Below are 20,409 nucleotides of genomic sequence, written 5' to 3' on the forward strand. Positions count from 1 at the left end.
AATCATTAGAAAAACATCAGAGTGACCAAGGTTGAGGGGCCTTGACAGTTCTCTTCTAAAGTGCCACGGTCATGAAACATCATGTAAGACTGAGAAACAGAGGAGCCTAAAAGAGACATGACAATTAAATGAGGTGGATCCTGGAACAAAAAGATATTTGTGGAATAGCTGGTGAAATTCAGGTAAAATTTGGCATTTAGTTATAGTAGTGTACCAGTGTTGGTTTCTTTTTTTGACGTATGTATGATGATGCTGAAGGTGTTAACTTTAGGAGAAGCTGGGTGAGGAATATAATTCTGAATTGTCTTTAACTCTCATGTAAATCTAAAATTATTCCAAAATTAAATTTATTTTAAAAACCTTTCAGAGCTGAGGCCTATCTAACCTCTAATAAAGCAAAGCATTTTGATGTTATTTCAGTAATTCTGTACAGAAGAAAAAAAGCTTTCCAATTGTTTTTACAGGTTGTAAAATGTTGAGTTCATGAGGTGGGTTGTTGTTTTTTTTTTTTAACTATACAAACAGAAACCCTCCCAAGCAAAAAAATCCTCCCACCTTGTAGATAACAGATGACAAAGAAGCTTCTGTGCTTCTGCTTGGTTTGAGGGAAAGAAATATCCACTGGTAAATTAAATCCTAGACTTGAGCTTCATACTGGCTTGGAGTTTGAAATGTTAGTATCTGTAGAGTGATAGCACCCTCAAACTAAGAAATTAGTATAAAATTTGGTTTTTGATCACCTAACAATTTTTTAAAAACTAAAAATTAAAGAACACAAGATAGTTTATGGCTAGAAAGTTTCTAAAAATTTTCTTGTTAAAGTAATGCTACTTTTGTCCTGAAATCCTTGTATTGTTATATTAAACTTTACGGTATGCTTTTATTTCTGAAATTTATTTATACACTATTTAAAAGAAAAATTAGTTTCCCCTGTTTATATAAGGAAATATGGAGCAAATATTCAATACATTATGGCTATTAAAATCTGGGAATTTTGGTAAAAAAACACAGACTAGTTTATTAACATTACAATACATGATAAAGTCACGGATATTATATGATGTATTCTGTGTGGTGTTTGTTCCCCATTAGCAAGGCATAGTTCAGTGCACTGTGTCAGATTGCAAAAAACATGGTGCATTCAGTGCAGCATTTTCACCAACCCCTGCACATGTATGATTGGTTGTCTCAGATGATTTATGTCAGTTATTACTGAGTAAACCTGTGTTTATAGCATACCCCGGAATAAGTCATCAAACAGGTTCAAAGTACAAAATCTAAAATATCTATTTTCAGATTTTGTGCCCATTCTCTGTCAAATAATTATTTTCTGTATTGATAATCCTTAGTATTTAAGAATGTATACTATTTGTGTTATTCACTATTTTACCATAATAGTATCATTGTATTTTGCTTTAGATTCATTGCCTCTGTTGCATTTTAAAGTTGATATCTTTATTTTTCCAAGCAAATAATTATAAAAATTAAAGATTAAAAGAATGAATTATCTGCTTTAAAGATAAGACTATATTATATTCCCTTTAGTGTGAAAGTGTATGAACTATAAAACCATGAGTTTTAAGTTTAATAAAATTAGCTAAAAACCTATCTTCTTCATAGTGCTAGTACTACTACTATCTCTAAGGCAAATTCTTATCTTCACAACTTATGTCCTCATGAATCTAAAATTTTGTCAGGGTAGACATTGCCCAGTTGTACAAAAATGCAGCTCAAAAATGAAAATTCCATTACTTATCAATATTGATGCAATTTCCAGATTTCAGATTCTGGCATTGCTATTCAATAGTTGTGTGAATATAGGCAAGTTAATTAACTTTATTGTGCCTCCATCTCCTCTATAAAGTGCTAATAATAGTATATACTTCGTAAGGTAATTGTGAAGATTCAAGTACTTGATAGATATAAAGCACTTAGAACAGTACCTGGCACATGATGCTCACTATCTGCTAACTCACATTACAAACACACTACTATCCTTACTCTTTACTGTTTTCTTCTTGTGTCATTTTCTTATCTTCTTTTTTAATTTAGGTCCTTTGACTATTATAACATAAGAATATAAAATTCTTTTAGAAAAATTTCTTTAGAATTTTAATTTACTTAATTATATTACTCCGATAGGTATTGATCACCAGTGTGAATGAATTTACAAATAATAGAATAGCCTCTTTTATTTTTAATTCCCTGGTTAAGTAAAATGGGAATATGTTAGAAGTTTTTATTTAGGGTGAGTAAGTAGATATTGTAGTTCCCAGGCTTATTGCACTTTTTGTAAATCTTGAATGCTTCCATCCCACAACTACCTATAGGTTTTTGGCTTTACCCCCAAATTAGTGTGTATTTGGATTTATGTGGTATTTTAGGATCTTTATTTTCTGAGGATTATGTTCAAAATCCTGAAAATTGATTGTATATAAAGTGACAGTGTAATTTGATGTATTTTTTCAAGTATAATTATATCTCCATAATATAGTGTAAGAATAAGATACTTGTTTCATATTGCTTGTTTGGGACATAACATTTTTTGTGCTGTTTTTCAAATTGTCCTCAAAGCCAATATCCTAATCATCATTTATTCCTCTAGTTGTTGATATGTTTTTAATTACTTAGAAACATTTACAGCAAAATTGGGCAAATTGGACATTTTTTTTTAATTTTTTTTAAACGTTTTATTTATTTTTGAGACAGGGAGAGACAGAGCATGAACAGGGGAGGGTCAGAGAGAGGGAGACACAGAATCCGAAACAGGCTCCAGGCTCTGAGCTGTCAGCACAGAGCCTGACGCGGGGCTCGAACTCATGGACCGCAACATCATGACCTGAGCTGAAGTCGGCCGCTTAACCGACTGAGCCACCCAGGCGCCCCAAATTGTACATTATTAAATAGCGGATTTTTTTAATTCAAAAAATGTGTGACAATGAAGTATTACATGCTCTTGTTTTTAATGTGTTTTATAAATTGTGATGGCAGTTTCAAAAGAAAACTAAAGTTTTGTACATTGAGGGAATAAATATATAACATTGGTGACTACTTTGAAAGGACAATAATAACTTGGATCCATTTATTAAATATTTGTATGAAAGTTTGCAGTGGGGTCTGATGGATTAAGAGTCCATCTAAAATGTAGTCTAAAATGTAGTCACTGTTCTTAAAGATCTTACAATTTAGTAGGGTTTAGCATATTTGTATCATATAGTTTTATTTATAGTATTTTTTTATACGGCAAGGAAGCTGTGGTTTGCCTTTTTTGGGGGGGGTTACTTTTAATAAACACATTGTAAGTGATTCCGCACCTTTTTGTTCTGAAAATATATTTTTCTGTTAGAATAATCTATGTAAATTTCCTTTTTTAGGAAAGAATATCCACCTCATGTCCAAAAATTTGAAAATAATTCTGTAAGGTTGAGTCGGCCTCAAGGTGTCGGTAAGTGTACAGTTTTATTTATTAACACCTGTGAAGGGTTTTGAATAGTTGTATGAAAGAAAGGTAGAAATAGAGATATGACACTGGTTTTAGAATATTCCCAAGTATAATAGAAATACACAGAAAAGCATTTTTTGAACTGATTTGAAGTTTTACTTACCTGTGACCTAACATTTTCGGGGAATAGTTACATACTGAAGAGATTACAGTTTGAAATCTTTTTTTTAATTAGGATTTGCACTAAATTCAGGATCCACATATTAACTGTAGATGGATTATAGCTTCAAAATTGTGTTTGGGTGAACTATATTATAATCTTGTATAATGTAGTTTTCTTGCTTTAAATGGTTATGGTCCTAAAATTTAGAACATATTCGGCAACCACTGAATTTTAAAGAGACCATACCTGATACAATTATGTTAATAATAGATGTGGAGAAAAAAAGTTGTGGGTAGAAATTTTTGTTTTTATTGACATAGTCTATTAATATACTAATATTAGTGCAAAAATAAAGGCAAATAATATTTACAGAAAATGTTTCACCATCAAATTGATTTTCGTTATCTAGAATAGTGATTTTTTAAAAACATATATTTTTTAATGTTTATTTTTGAGAGAGAGAGCGAGAGAGAGAGATAACGACAGAGAGGGAAGGAGGGAGGGAGGGGCAGAGAGAGGGGGACAGAGGATTTGAAGCAGACTCTATGCTGACAGCAAAGAGCCCAATGCAGGGTTTTATCTCACTAAGCATGAGATCATTACATGAGCCAAAGTCAGACTCTTAACCGACTGAGCCACCCAGGCACCCCTAGAATATTGAGTCTTAATCTGTGAGTTTGTCCCAGTCCTTTACTTGCTTAAACCATAGCACTGCTTGTTCTTATCCAAAATCTAATTGATTTAAACAGCTGAGTTTTCCTGATAGCTAAGAGTTTGTTTTTTAAAGCATCTATATTCTTTTCTACTCTTGAGTGGAAATCTTTTATTTGTTTATTGAACATGGCCCTATTTTATAAAGAGAATATCCCAAACTCCTATTCATCCTTTTTTTTTTTTTTTAAGTTTATTTATTTATTTTGAGGGAGAGAGAGAGAGCATGAGCATGTGTGCAAACATGAGCAGAGGAGGAGCAGAGAGAGGGGCAAAGAGAGGAAGGAGGAAGAATGCCAAGAAGTCTCCATACTGTTAGTGCAGACCTAACACGGGACTCAACCCCATGAACCATGAGATCATGGTCTGGGCTGAAATCAGGAGTTGGACACTCAACCAACTGAGCCACCCAGGCACCCCTCTTCATCCTTTATTAATAACTTTGTAGTTATTATGAACGTGAATTACTGTACTTGGCACTACCTAGTTATGCTCTTTAAGTTTAGTAATAATTGACTACCCTTTTCAACATTTATTCTGTTATACCTTAAGTCTTTATTGAACTCTTACTAAGTACTGGATGCTGAGTTAAATGCTTTGTATTTATTATTTACTTTTGTCCTAGCTCCTTATCCAAGATCCTTTAAGCTAAATTTAACTTAACCTACATTGGATACAGAGGAAACTGAAGCACAGAGGGATTAGATAACTTACTCATGGACACAGAGCTGGTATTGCAATCTAGGCCTAGATGATACCAAAGCTCATGCTTGAAACCACTGTGCTTTACCGTTTTCTTGCTGGATCAGAAAGTAAGTTATTTCTGATCCTCAGAGAACTGCACAATAAGTGTTATAATTCCCATTGCACAAATGCATTTTGGTAAGTTAAGTGATTTGGCCCATTCATATGGTTTTAGATACAAATCAGCCCCAGGTTTGTTGCAAATAATTTTTAAAGTTTGGTAACATTCATTTTGTGGATAAATAATCCTTAAAAATTTTTTTTAGTTTTGAAATATTTTTAGACTTACAGAAAAATTGTAAAAATAGTACATAGTATCCATTTATCCTTTACCTAGCTTCCCCTAATGTTAACATCTTACAGTCACAATAGTACATTTATCAAAACTATGAAATTGGCATTGGTGGCTCAGTCGGTTGAGCATCCAACTCTTAATTTTGGCTCAGGTCAGGATCTCACAGTTTGTAGGTTCCAGCCCCGTGTTGAATCCCTGCTTGAGATTCTCTTTCTCTCTCTCTCTGCGCCTCTCCTCACTTTTTCTCTCTCTCGAAATAAACTTTTAAAAAATATTAAAGATAAATCTTGATTTTATTTTATATTGAAAATCAGTCATGGTGGCAGCTACACGATAGAGAAGACAACTGTTTTTCTAGTTTGAACGACTGTAAAAATAGTTTAAAAAGCCAGTACATAACCAGAGTAACGATAGTTGTTTATGTTCTGTCCCTCTTCTTGGGACATATATCTGCTTCTATTATGAAAATTTTCAAACGTACAGAACAGTTGACTTTTATGGTGAATACACATATTTCTACCACATGGCTTCTACAATTAACACTTTTCTCTGGTGCTTTATTATATCCATTTGTACATGAATTCATTTTTTTATGCATGTTAAATTGTAGATATCCATACACTTTACTCCTTCCTAAACCTTTCAGCATTTCTATCATTAGAGGTCAATATTTGCTCATAGTTCTCTTTTTATTAAAAAGTTACATACATTGAAATGCACAAATCTTAAGTGTACAATTGAATAAATTTTAATAAGTACACAAACTTTTCCAACGCAAACCCCTGGGAAGACAGCACAGATAGTATCATCAAAATTTCCTCATATTTTTTCTCAGTCCTCACTCCTGACCCATCAAAGGTAACCATTGTTCTTATTTTTCCCTGCATAAATTAATTTTGCTTATTCTGGGCCTTCATATTAGTGGAATAAAACATTATGTACTCTTTTATGTAAGACTTTTTTCATTCAAGATAATTTGTTTTGAGATTGATCTATGTTACTACATGCATTAGTATTTTTTCCTTTTTAGTATTCCATTGTATGATGTACCAGTTTGTTTATCCATTCGCCTGATGGTAGATTATGGGTGGTTTCCACTTTTTGACTACTGTGAATAAAGCTACCATGAACATTTTTTGTTTTTAATGGAGGACCTTGTTTTTGTTTTTTTTTTTTTTTAAATTAGATTAAAAATTTATTCTGTATGTTCAACCAGCTAGTCATTTTTACTTGTAATAGCTTCCATATTCTGACCTTTCTGCCTAGCTGGAAATAGTGTGGTATATTAAAAAGATGTTGAGCTGGAGAATCCAATAAGAAATATTCTAATCTTGATGTTCCTACTATTTGGTCTTGGGTGAACATTCTGTTTTCTTCACTTGTATAGAAACTGCTTTTTGTATACAATGAGTCTAACAAAGTAATTTAATCTTTATAGGAATACTGACTAAAACTCGGATGCTCTAGACTGGAGTAGCTTCTCTGTAACCTCTGGTGTTAGTTGTTAGGAGCAACTCTTTGCCTAGAGGCCTCCTCTCTTTGCCTAGAGACCAAGTCTTTATGTTTCTGGATCTTCGAGTGAATGAGTATCTCTGTGTGACAAAGTTAAGACATTTTCAAAGATGATGTAGTAACAGCATTTCTTCCTTTCACTCATGTAATTTCATCTTTTTAAAGTATGTCATATGGTTTTATCTTCTGCTGTGTGATTCATTAATCCATTAAACATTTTTTGAGCCCTTAGCTTGTACAGTTTCTAGACACTAGGAAAACATGTGGCCAAAACATTATTTTCTGCTCTTTCAAAGCTGACAATATAATGGGAAGAAACAGATCAGTACAAATAATAACAGTAAAATACAATTAGGTGCTAATAGAAATACAGATTAAATGCTGTGGAAGCTCCAAGGATTGTTTATTTATGCTTAGTGTGGGGCAGAGGCAGCTTCTTAGCAAAGAATGGTTTGAATTTACTTAAATGGGGAGGGCTTTACTTGTGAAGAGAACAGTAATATGTAGAGCATGATAGGACATACACCCTGGAGAAATGAACCTCTTTGAGGAGCAGTTTGTTTGGAAGACTGGAACATCAACATAAACTTTTGCTTGCAAAGAGATAGGGTTCTGAATTTTTTCCTTAGCTACTAGAATCATTGAAAGATATTAAACATTAGAATGTAGTCATATTTTTTGTTAGATCACTTTGGCAGTAATGAGGAAGGATTCATTTGGAGTGAGGGAAATCAATTTAGGCCAAGAGTTAAGTATCTGAAATGTACTGTCAGTGGTGTTGGAGAGGAAGTAATGAATTTAAGAGCTGTTAGTAGAATTCCCTTGAATGTGAGGAAGGAGGCACAAGGAGAAGTCAGCTATTATTTAGATTTCCAGCTTTCTTGTCCAGGAAAGTAAAGTGTTTAAACTGTACAAATGCTGGAAAGGTAGAATTCACTTAGTGCAACTCTGTGATTACAGTAACAAGAATAATTGTATAGACTTCTTTTTTTTTTTTTTTTTTAAATGTTTGTTTATTTTTGAGAGAGGGACAGAGTGTGAGCAGGAGGAGGGCAGCGAGAGAGAGAGGGAGACACAGAATCTGAAACAAGCTCTAAGCTCTGAGCTGTCAGTACAGAGCCTGATGTGGGGCTTGAACTCATGACCGTGAGACCATGACCTGAGCCGAAGTCGAACATATAACCGACTGAGCCACCCAGGCGTCCAAATTGTGTAGGCTTCTTAAGACAGTATCGTATTTCAGACTCAGAAATATTACATAATATTGATTTGTATGTGTAGGTAACCTCCTTCTTTAAAAAAATTCAAAGATAAGAGGATATTAGAGGCACTTGGGTGGCTCAGTTGGTTAAGTGACTCGATTTTGGCTCAGGTCATGACCTCACGGTTTGTGAGTTCAAGTCCCATGTTAGGCTCTATGCTGGCAGTGTGGAGCCTGCTTGGGATTCTTTCTCTCCCTCTCTACCCCTACCCCACTCATGTACCTGCATATGCACACGCTCTCTCTTTCTCTCAAAATAAATACACTTTTTTAAAAAAGAGGATATCGGGGTGCCTGGGTGGGTTAGTCGCTTAAGTGTCAGACTCTTGACTTCAGCTCAGGTCATGACCTCATGGTTTGTGAGTTCAAGCCCCTATCAGCCCAGAGCCTGCTTGAGATTCTCTCTCTCCTTCTCTCTCTGCCCATTCCCTGCTTGCTCTTTCTTTCTCAAAATAAATAAATAAACTCAAAAAAAATTTTTTTAAAAGAGGATATTGAAGATAGGAATATGGAAGTATTTAACAAATTTGGGATTATGAAGGTAGAAAATTTTGGTTTGTAGACTCATTAACTTGTGTTTTAGAAACATGTATTGTCTTGCATACTTAAATCTTTGCTGATAAAGTCAGAGTGTAATAAATTATTCTGTTTTGGGTGTTCATTCAATCACTTAAAAATTCTAATTATGTCCTTAATGAAAAGTATTAAATTTGCATTGAAAAATAGTGAGGAAAATCCTTTTGTATTTCTTGAATAACAAACCATTAGGCTGAATATTAGTTTAGTTTCCTTTATCTAAACAGTTGCACCCAATGTTTGAATTGTTTTTTTATTACTAATCTAAGAAGAGTCACTAACTTTAAGTGTGTGTGTGTGTGTGTGTGTGTGTGTGTGTGTGTGTGTGTGTGTATGAGAGAGAGAGACAGATTGATTGACTGGTTCGTTGTGGGAAGTCCCTCTGCTGTCTTAAAAACAGAATAAACTGAAGAGAATATTGGTACGCTTGATGAGAGTGGTCCACAGTGTGTGCAGATCCTGGTGAGGAGTGAAAAGTAAAGCTACCAGGACATGATTATAGGCTACAACTTAAAGTTCTGGTTATTCTTTTATTAATATTACTTTTTATTGATGTATAGTTGACATGAAATAATGCATGTTTCAGGTATACAGCATAGTGATTCAACGATTATAAATTACACTGTGTTCATCACAAATGTAGCTACCATCACATGATTGTATGTATACAACACAATTACAATACCACTGACTATTCCCTATGTGTGCCTTTTATCCCCGTGACTTATTCATTCCATAACTGGAAGCCTGTGTCTCCTACTCCTCTTTACGCATTTTGCCCACCACTTCTCACTCTTGGCAACCATCAGTTTGTTCTCTGTATTTATGGGACTTTCTGCTTTTTGTTAGTTTGATTTGTTAGATTCCACACATAAGTGAAATTAAAAGGTATTTGTCTTTAGGGGCACTTGGGTGGCTCAGTTAGTTAAGCATTCATCTTCGGCTCATGTCATGATCTCACAGTTTGTGGGTTTGAGCCCTGTGTCACGCTTTGTGCTGACAGCTCAGAGCTTGTAGTCTGCTTCAGATTCTGTGTCTCCCTCTCACTCTCTACTCCTCCCCACTTGTGTGCTCTGTCTCTCTCAAAATTAAATACATAAACATTAGGAAAAAAAGGTATTTGTTTTTCTGTTTGACTTATTTTGCTTAGTACAGTACCCTCTAGGTCCATCCATGTTGTCACAAAAAGCAAAATTTCATTTTTTTTTTTTATGTCTGAGTCATATTCCAGTGTGTATGTGTGGGGGGCACATCTTTATCCCTTCATCTCTCAGTGGACACTTAAGTTGCTTACATATTGTGGCTATTACAAATGATGTTGTAATAAATATAAGGGTGGATAAATCATTTCAAATTAGTTTTTTAGTTGTTTTTGTTTTTGTTTTTTATAATTCTTTGGGTGAATATCCAGTAGCAAAATTACTGGATCCTATGGTATTTCTATTTCTTAGTTTTTTGAGGAACCCTTATACTGTTGTCCATAGTGGCTGTACCAATCCTCATCAATACTTACTTCTTGTCTTTTTAATTTTAGCCATCCTGACTGGTGTAAGGTGATATCTCATTGTGGTTTTGATTTGCATTTCCCTGATAATTAGTAATGTTGATTCATCTCCTCATGTGTCTGGCTTTGGAAAAATGTTTATTCAGATCCTCTGCCCATTTTTTAATCTGATTGTCTTTTTGTTGTTGAGTTGTGTAAGTTCTTCATGTATTTTGGATGTTAATCCCTTATCAGATAATAACACTTGCAAATTTCTTCTCCCATTCACTTGGTTGCCTTTTGTTTTATTGATGGTTTCCTTTGCTGTGCAAAAGCTTTTATAGTCCCAGTTATTTATTTTTGCCTTTTTTTCCCTTGCCTGAGGAGACAGATACAGAAAAATATTGCTAAGGCTGATGTCCAGGAGTTGACTGTCTATGTTTTATTTTAGGAGTTTTATGGTTTCAGGTCTTGCATTTAGGTCTTTAATCCATTTCGAGTTTATTTTTGTGTAGGGTGTAAGAAAAGTGGTTCGATTTCATTCTTTTGCCTGTGACTGTCCAGTTTTCCAAGCACCATTTATTGAAGAGACTGTTTTCCCCCTTGCATATTCTTGCCTCCTTTGTTGTAGATTAATTGACCACCTAAGTGTAGGTTTATGTCTGGGCTCTCTATCTTGTTCCATTGCTTTATGCATCTGTTTTGTGCCATTTCTTTACTATTTTAATTACTATAACTTTGTAGGATAGTTTGAAATCTGATATTGTGATACCTCCAACTTTGTTCTTCTTTCTGAAGACTGCTTTGGCTATTCAGGGTTTGTGGTTCCATACAAACTTTAGGATTATTTGAGCTACTTCTCTGAAAAATATTATTGGTGTTTGATGGGAGTTGCATTGAATCTGTGGATTGCTTTAGATAGTATGGACATTTTAACAATATTCTTCCAATCCATGACATGGTATACCTTTCCATTTATTTGTGTTGTCTTCAGTTTCTTTCATCAGTGTCTTACAGTTTTCACAGTACAGGTCTTTCACATAGTCAGCTAAATTTTTTGTAGATAATATTACTCTTTTTGATGCAGTTATAAGTGGGATTAAAAAAATTGTGCTAGGTTATTTGTGTACAGAAAATCAACCCGTTTGCATATATTTTTTATTCTGCAACTTTATGGAATTCATTTATTACTTCAGATAGTTTTTTGGTGGTGTCTTTAGGGTTTTCTATATGTAATACCATGTTATCTGCAAATAGTGAGTTTTGCTACCTTACCAATTTGATTGTCTTATAATTTTTTTCTTGTCTGATTGCTGTAGCTAGGGACTTCCAGTCCTATGTTGAATAAAAGTGGTGAGAGTGGAAATCCCTGTCTTGAGAAAAAGCTTTCAGCTTCTCACTGTGCGTTTGTCCTATGTGGCATTTATTATGTTGAGGTATGTTCCCTCTAAACCCACTTTATTGAGAGTCTTCATTATGAACAGATACTGAATTTTGTCAAATGCTTTTTTATATCTATTGAGACAGTCATATGATTTTACCCTTTATTTTGTTTTGAGATGTATCACATTGATTTGTGGATACTGAACTGCCCTTGCTTCCTTGGAATAAACCCCACTTCATTGTAGTGAATGATCCTTTGATGTATTGTTCAATTCAATTTCCTAACATGGGGTGCCTGGGTGTCTTGGTCGGTTAAGCAGTTAAACGTCCGACTTCGGCTCAGGTCATGATCTCACGCTCCGTGGGTTCGAGCCCCGCGTCAGGCTCTGTACTGACAGCTCAGAGCCTGGAGCCTGTTTCAGATTTTGTGTCTCCCTCTCTCTCTGCCCCTCCCCTGTTCATGCTCTGTCTCTCTCTGTCTCAAAAATAAATAAACGTTAAAAAAAAAAAATTTTTTTTTAATTTCCTAATATTTTATTGAGGATTTTTGCATCTGTGTTCATCAAGGGTGTTGATATATAATTTTCTTTTTTTGTAGTGTTTTTGTTTGGTACCAGGTACAATCAACCATTGTATTGATTTTGTACAATGAATTTGGAAGCATTTCTTCCCTTTTTTTTGTTTTGGAAGAGTTTGGAAAGGATAGGTATTAACTCTTCTTTAAATAGAATTTACCTGTGAAGTTATCTGGTCCTAGACTTTCGTTTGTTGAGAGCTTTGATGACCAGTTTCGTTTTGTTACTAGAAATTGGTCTGTTCATATTTTCTATTTCTTCCTGACTCACTCTTGGAAAATTATGTTTCTAGGAATTATCCATTTCTGCTAGTTTGTCCAATTTATTGGCATATAATTTTTCATAGTTATCTCATAATTCTTTGTGTTTTTATGGTATCAGTTGTAACTTCTCTTTTATTTCGGATTTTGAGTCCTCTTTTTTTCTTGGTGAAAAAGGTTTAGAAGTTTTGTTTATTTTTTCAAAGAATTTCTCTTGGTTTCATTTCTTTTCCATTGTGTTTTTAGTCTCTGTTTCATTTGTTTCTGCTCTGATCTTTATTATTTTCTTTATTGTATTAATTTGGGGCCTTGTTCTTTTCTGGTTCCTTTATGTGTAAGGGAACATTTGTTTATTTGAGATTTTTCTTGTTTTTTTTTTTTTGAAGTAGGGCTATATCTTTATAAACTTCACTCTTAGAACTGCTTTGATCTATCCCAAAGTTTTCAAACCATTGTGTTTCCATTTTCATTTGTCTCTAAGTATTTATTTCCTCTTTGATTTCTTCATCGACCCATTGGTTGTTTAATAACTTGTTGTTTAGCTTCCGTATGTTTGTGGGATGGTGGGTTTTTTTCCCCCCTTCAGTTTTTCTCTTGTAATTGATTTCTAATTTCATATTGTTGGAAAAAATGTTTGATATATTTCAGTCTTTTAAAATTTGTTGAGACTTGTTTTGTGGCCTCACAATTGATCTCATCTGGAGAATGTTCCATGTACACTTGAAAAGAATGTGTATTCTGCTTTTTGGGGATGAAATGTTCAATATTTATGTGTTAAATCCATCTACCTAAGAATATGTTACTTAAGGCCACTGGTTCTTTATTGACTTGCCATTTGGATGCTTTTTCCATTGATGTGAATGGGGTGTTAAAGTCCCATACTATTACTGTTTTACTGTCAATTTCTCCCTTTATGTCTGTTAATATTTGTTTTATGTTTTTAGGTACTCCTGTGTGTTGGGCACGTAGATATTTACAATTGGTATACCCTCTTGTTGATTGATCCCTTTATCATTATTTAATGCCGTTCTTTGTCTTTTGTTACAGTCTATGTTTTAAAGTCTATTTTGTCTGATATAAGTATTGTTACCCCAACTTTTTTTTCCAATTCCATTTGCATGGAATATATTTTTCTGTCCCTCCACTTTTAGTCTGTATGTGTCTTTAGGTCTGACGTGAGGCTCTTATAGGAGTATATAGAAGGGTCTAGTTTTTTATTTTTATCCATTCAGTCACCTTTTGTCTTTTTATTGGAGTATTTAGTCTATTTACATTTATAGTAATTATTAACAGGTATGTACTTATTGCCATCATGCTCATTGTTTTTGGTTGTTTTTTAGTTCTTTTTCTCTTGCTCTCTTCCCCATGATTTGATGACTTTCTTTAGTGTTATGCTTGGGTTCATTTCTTTATATTTTTTGGTGGTTTGTGGTTACCATGAAGATCATATATAACATCCTATATATTTAGCAGTCTATTAAGTTGTTGGTTGCTTAAGTTCAATATATACTAAATTCACTACCGTTTTACTTCTTCCTCTCACATTTTATGTATATGATGTCATTTTATATTTTATATTTTGTGTATCCTTTGACTAATTTTTGTAGACGTAATTGATTTTACTACTTTTGGTTTTTAACCTTCATACTAGTTTTGTGTGTGATTGATCTATTGCTTTTACTGTATGTTTGCTTTAGCAGTAAAATTTTTTCCATAATTTCCTTCTAGTTATAGCTATTTCTTTTCTGCTTAAAGATGTCCCTTTAACCTTTCTTGTAAAGTAGTTTAGTGAGGATGAGCTTCTTTAACTTGTTTTTCTCTGGGAAACTCTTTAGCTCTCCTTTAATTCTGAATGCTTATCTTGCCTGGTAGAGTATTCTTGGTTGTGGGTTTTTTCTTTTTAGCACTCTGAATGTATCATACTACTCCCTTCTGGCCTGAAAAATCAGCTGATAGCCTTGGTTTCCCCTTCATGTAACCATTTGCTTTTCTTCTGTTGCTGTTAAGATTCTCGCTTTATCTTTAATGTTTGACATTTTATTTGTCTTGGTGTGGTCTCCCTGGGTTAATCTTGTTTGGAGCTCTCTATCTCTGTTATCTCTTCCTCTATCTCTGTTAGGAAAGTTTTCAGTCATTATTTCTTCAAATAAATTATTTGCCCCTTTCTCATCCTTCTGGAACCTGTATAATGTGTTATGTTAGTATGGTTGATGTTGTCCTAGAGGTTCCTTAGCATGTGCTTTTTTTTTTTTTTTTTTTTTTAATTTTGCTTTTGTTCAGCTTGGGTACTTTGCACTAACATATCTTCCAGATTGTTCATCCATTCTTCTGCATCCTCCAATGTATTTTTCATTTCACTTACTGTATTCTTCAGCTGATTGGTTCTTTTTAAATTTTTTATATCTATGTTGAAGTAACATAGATATAATTTGTTCATCTACTCTTTGTTCATGTCTAGTGAGCCTCTTTATGACCATTACTTTGAGCTCTTCATTGGGTAAACTGCTTATCTCCATTTCATTTAGTTCTTTTTCTGAAGTTTTGTCTTGTTCCATTGTTTGGAACGTGTCTCACTGTGCCCTCCTTTTTCTGGCTCTTGCTGTTTCTGTGTATTGGATAGATCAGCTGCTTTCCCCGATCTTGAAAGTAGTGGTCTTATATAGAAGGCATCCTATGAGACCCAATAGCACACTTACCTCTAGTCACTAGAACTAGGTGCTCCAGGGGTATCCCTTGTGTAGGTTGTGTGTGCACCCTCCTGTTGTGACTAAGCCATCACTTTTGCAGGGTGCACTGATGAGCAGGGCTGGCAGAAAGGCCTGGCTGTAGCTGCTGCAGGCTTGCTGATGGGTGAGGTTAACTCTTGGCACAGCAGGCTGAGAGGTCCAGCTACAACTTTTGTGAGCGTGGTTGTAGGCAGGGCACTGTCCCTTTAGGATTGCTCACTCGGTGTGGCATTGTAGGAGTTGCTTTGGAGGCACACATGGGGTTTGGCTGTTTGATTAAAGTGGTTTCACAGGGGAATGCCAGGGTAGCATGAGCACTGCTGCTAAGGAAGATAGATAATGTCAAAACTGGCACCTGCAAGTGTCCAGTTAGCTGGGCTGAAGAAGAGCAAGGAAAATGGTGCTTCCCAGCATTTCTATTCTTGTATATCCCTGCCCCTTTCACACATGCCCTAAACTTAGTCAAATGAATGTCCTTCATATATAACCCAGGTGCTTTTCAAGGTGCTGTTTCTGTCCTGGGTCTTGGACTAAGTGATAAAATGCATTGATCCTTTAAAAGCAGAGTCTTTTTTTTTTTTTTTTTTTTTCCCTTATAGCCTTCAGCTTTCCCAGAGTTAAGGCCTACTGATTTTCAAAGCTCTTGGAGTTATCACTGCTGATTTTCAAAGCCAGGTGTTATGTGTAGCTTGTCTTCTTGGGGCTGATTCCCAGAGCCAGGGTGCCTAACTTGATCCCCTCACTCCTCTGGGAGGGCCTCCACGCCTGTGATACCACTCCCATTTTTGGATTACCTGCCAGGGATTTTGTTCCCGACTGCATCTCTGCCCCTCATACCCTCTCAATGTGTCCTTTCTTTTATACTTTTATAAAGATTTGTTCTGGTAATCTTAAGATTATTTTCAGAATGAGTTGCATTATATGTAGTTGTTGCCTTGGTGCCTGAGGAAGGAGGTGAGCTCAGGATCCTCTTAGCCATCTTCCCCTGCTCCCAAGTTTTGCTTACTCTTTGTTGTACATTTTGAAACATTAATTTAATCAAACTATAATAATTTGATAATATAAATTAATATTGTTTATAGCAAAAGTCGTGAGGAATTTATAAGATTTAATTTCAGTACATTTGTTTTTTTTTCTCCTTCCTTTAGATCGTGTAACAAAGAAAATTGAAGAGTCAGAATCACATCTGGAGTCTGAAATTAAAAGGAAAGTACCACAGAAACGTCATAGTAGCACATATCAGTCTCTATCTCCTCTGTCTCCTGCTTCAAAAAAATGTTTAACTGATATAGAGGTGGGTAGAGAAATTCTTCTTTGTTGCTAATCAATTAGTTGGTATTTTTATCAGTATAACATTTAGTACTTACTAAATTCTAGGGGATCTTTCCTTATAGCACTAGAAGAGACATAGAAAAGTTTTGTTTTGTTTTTTAATGTTTATTTATTTTGAGAGAGAGCGAGTATTGAGTGGGGGAGGGGCAAAGGAAGAGAAGAAGAGAGAGAATCCCAAGCAGGCTCCACACTGTCAGCATGGAGCCCAGTGTGGGGCTCAGTCCCACGAACCATGAGATCTTGACCGATCTGAGACGAAATTGAGAGTTGAACGCTTAACCTACTGAGCTGCCCAAGAGTCCCTAGAAAAAAAATTTTTTTAATGTGTATTTATTTCTGAGAGAGAGTATGAGCAGGGGAGGGGCAGAGAGAGAGGGAGACACAGAATCTGAAGCAGGCTTCAGGCTCTGAGCTGTCAGCACAGAGTCAGATGCAGGGCTCGAACCCACAAACCATGAGATCATGACCTGAGCCGAAGTCAGATGCTTAAGTGACTGAGCTGCTTAGGAGCCTCTCCTAGAAAGTTTTTAAAGCAGACTTTTCTGCTTTCACTATGTCATTTTTTTCATTATCCAAAATGTAAAACACATATATCTGGAAAGAATTTATCAGTGCCTTCCTGCAACATACTCCAAATAATAGCTCTCAACCAGAAATATTTTGAAATTATTTTAAATTTGCAAAAAAGTTGAAGAAATAATAAAAGAGCTTACATACACTTCTATTAGATTCCTCAGTTTTCCACATTTGAAATATTTATCTCCCTCCTTTCCACCTTCCCTCTGTATATGTGTGTGTTTCTGCACCATTTGAGTATAAGCAACAAATATGCCTATTTATTACTTTAATGTTTTAGTGCACGTTTCCTTAGAAAAGGCAGGGGAGGGGGCAGAGAATGGGGCATGTTCCTATAAAACCAGAGTTTGATTGTCAAAATTTTAAAATTAACATGGATCCAAAATTACTGTCTAATCCACAAACTCCATTCACATTTCACCTAATTAATTTCCTTCACTGGAACGGGATCAAATTCAGGATTGTGTTATATTTCATTGTTGTAATCTTTAGTCTTCCTTAATCTGGAATAATTCTTAGTCCTTCCTTGTCTTTCATTAAGTTGATATTTGTGAGGAGTATGTTTCTTCATGATTTATGCATTTTTAAAGAATCCTCTCAAGTGATTCTATAATCTCATCATTGCATCATATCAGAATGCATACAATTTTCACATTATAACATTTATCTTAAGATGTACTTTCCTATATTTGTCCACCTTAAAGTTAATTAGTAGGTATTATTTATTAATAAGATGAGCTGCTGTAAGGTAGAGTGTATATAAAGTATAATAAAAGGATGTACTACTCTAAGGTAGAAATTTTCCTTATATTTACTTATTTCTTTATACAGCTCAATACATAGATCTTTTCTTTTTTTGGAAGTATAGTAGACACAACATGGATTCTTACTCAAAAAAGTTATACTCTGTCACTGTCATTATTTTGATGCTCAGATTGTCCCAGTCTTGGCCCCCGGGAAGTTCTTTAAGCTGGCTCCTCTTTCTTTTTGACATAACCACATCATTCTTTGAATACTTCCTTAAGTTTTGATGTAACCAGATGGTCTAGACTTCTTTGTATCTTCTCTGTCTCAGCTCTAGAGTTATGTATTTCTCCAAGGGCCATTGTTCCTATAAGTGGAGGGACTATATTTGGGCATTAGTTACGCTTATTGCTAATTGGTATCATGTGTAGAGGCCCTCTCAGTGGGCAAAACTAGCAAATATATGTGTGTTTATGTGTTAATATTTAGTACATGTTAAAATGCATGCATTCACACTGATAGTTCCAGTTCTGGTCTAATATCACAGTGTTTATCTTAGCCTTTCCCACTTTGCATATTTGTAACTTCCTTCTCTGACTGAGAAGCCTGACTCCCATCATTTACTTATTGGTTCAGTTGCTTTTTATCTGATCATTCTCCTGGAGTGCCAGCCTAAGGTTGGCCTAGCCCATACTGGCATTTCCCTGCTGCCTGGCCCATTGCTTGATCCAGGTAAAGAAGCAGAAAGGACACACTGTCCTTCTCTCTCCTAAGCATGCCAGCTGAAAACCTCAGAATTTTTTAACATCTAAAATAAATCTTTCTTTTACTCTTTACTGCATTCCAGTTGTTCTTACTCTGTTCTTAGTGAACATAAAGAATAGATTCTAGCCACCCTTAATGTAATTTGTAATTCTTAAACAAGATTAGTGGTTTTTTTTTCCCACATGTAGCTTGTGAAATGCTACACTATGTACTGTTTACAAGGAAACAGTCTTTGATATTTAATGAGATTATACATCTTAAGGATATTTACTAAAAATGACATCTCATTGGTGTCTCATCAGAGACAGGTTCATTCTTATTAAGCTTACTTGGTTATTATTTATCTATAGAGTCTGGCAGATAGTATGTGTTACTGACTAGGATTTATTTTATTTTGTAATAGTCTACCTACCAAGAGGGGGAAAATGAGACTTTAATTAGTCTTTGTTTTCCAAAAGAAATTTTATCTAACATGAAATTATTATGGAAATATATAACTTCATACACACTTTACTAAAAGTAATTGAGCAGTGTTGAGATTATAGTGTTTAGATTGTTAGGTTGATACAGTTCTGAATCTGTAGTTTTTATCATGGAAAATTTAATATTATATTTGGTTCAGCTAACATGCATTTTGTTTTTGTTGCAAATAGTTCCAAGGTATGTGTTTCTTAGCTGATGGAAGGCATATGATAATAGTTTACAGTATAGTTCATTCTGCATTTTAATATCAGAAATTTGAATACTATGTGCTTTCTGTGTTTAGTATCAACTTATAAAAGGAAATATGTGGGAGTATTACCTTTTCATGGGGTTCTTTCCATTGAAATATGTCCTATTTATCTTTGTTATAGGCAATGAAAAATTGGAGACAGATTTTTTTTAAGTTTATGTATTTATTATGACAGAGAAAGAGAGAACACAAGTGTGCACACTGTCGGTGGGAGCAGAGAGAAAGGGGGAGAGAAAGAATCCCAAGCAGGCTCTGCACTGTCAGCATGGAGCCCGATGCAGGGCTTGAACTCATAAACCATGAGATCATGACTTGAGCTGAAATTAAAAGTGAGACACTTAATCAACTGAGCCATCCAGGTGCCTCTGGTGTCAGATTCTTAAAAGACAGGGTTAGCTTATATGTAGTTGATTCCCACTACAACAGATGGGGCTCGGTTTTCCACATAAATTAATATCTTTAAACTTTTTTGGGGTTCACCAGGATATTTTGTAAACCTATGTAGAAATGGAAGTATTTCTTTGCTTATTATGAAAAGAGTGGGGTTTAGATTTTTCTGAGATGATTAGGTATTTTATCACAGTGTGGTATGCATAGATGGGCACTGCTGTTTTGTTTGAGTTTCCCTTTTAGGTGCATTGTGACATGGCCAACCATTTGAAGTCCATTAGGGAATAATTGCATTATTTCATTTAAATGTACAGTTGACCCTTGAACAACACAGGAGTTAGAAGTGCTGATCCTTGCACAATTGAAAATCTGCATATTAACTTTTAACTCTTCCAGAATTTTATTCATTTATTTACTTCATTTAATTAACTGTTGTCTAGAAGCCTTACCAACAACACAGTTGATTGTCACATACTTTGCATGTTATGTATTATATACTGTATTTTTTTAAATGTTTATTTATTTTTGAGAGAGAGAAAGAGAGAGAGCACTAGTGGAGTAAGGGTAGAGAGAGAGGGAAACAATCCAAAGCAGGCTCCAGGCTCTGAGCTGTCAGCACAGAGCCTTATGCAGGGTTTAAACCCACAAACCATGAGATCATGACCTGAGCTGAGGTCAGACGCTTAACCAACTGAGCCACCCAGGTGCCTCTGTATACTGTATTCTTACTGTAAGGTA

At 34.9% G+C, this 20,409-nt stretch overlaps 1 protein-coding gene across 2 annotated transcripts in view; it reads left to right on the plus strand.

The window, feature by feature from the left end:
• The window catches only part of SENP6 (SUMO specific peptidase 6), a 116,045-nt gene that overhangs the window by 47,809 nt on the left and 47,827 nt on the right, over positions 1-20,409 (plus strand). For both annotated transcript variants that reach the window (XM_042939197.1, XM_042939198.1), the window contains 2 exons: positions 3,375-3,445; positions 16,280-16,425. In XM_042939197.1, the coding sequence (XP_042795131.1) occupies positions 3,375-3,445; positions 16,280-16,425 (217 nt within the window). The remainder of the gene's footprint in view (positions 1-3,374; positions 3,446-16,279; positions 16,426-20,409) is intronic.

The sequence above is a fragment of the Panthera leo genome, chromosome B2 (assembly GCF_018350215.1).
Source record: "Panthera leo isolate Ple1 chromosome B2, P.leo_Ple1_pat1.1, whole genome shotgun sequence".
NCBI classification, from domain to species: domain Eukaryota; kingdom Metazoa; phylum Chordata; class Mammalia; order Carnivora; family Felidae; genus Panthera; species Panthera leo.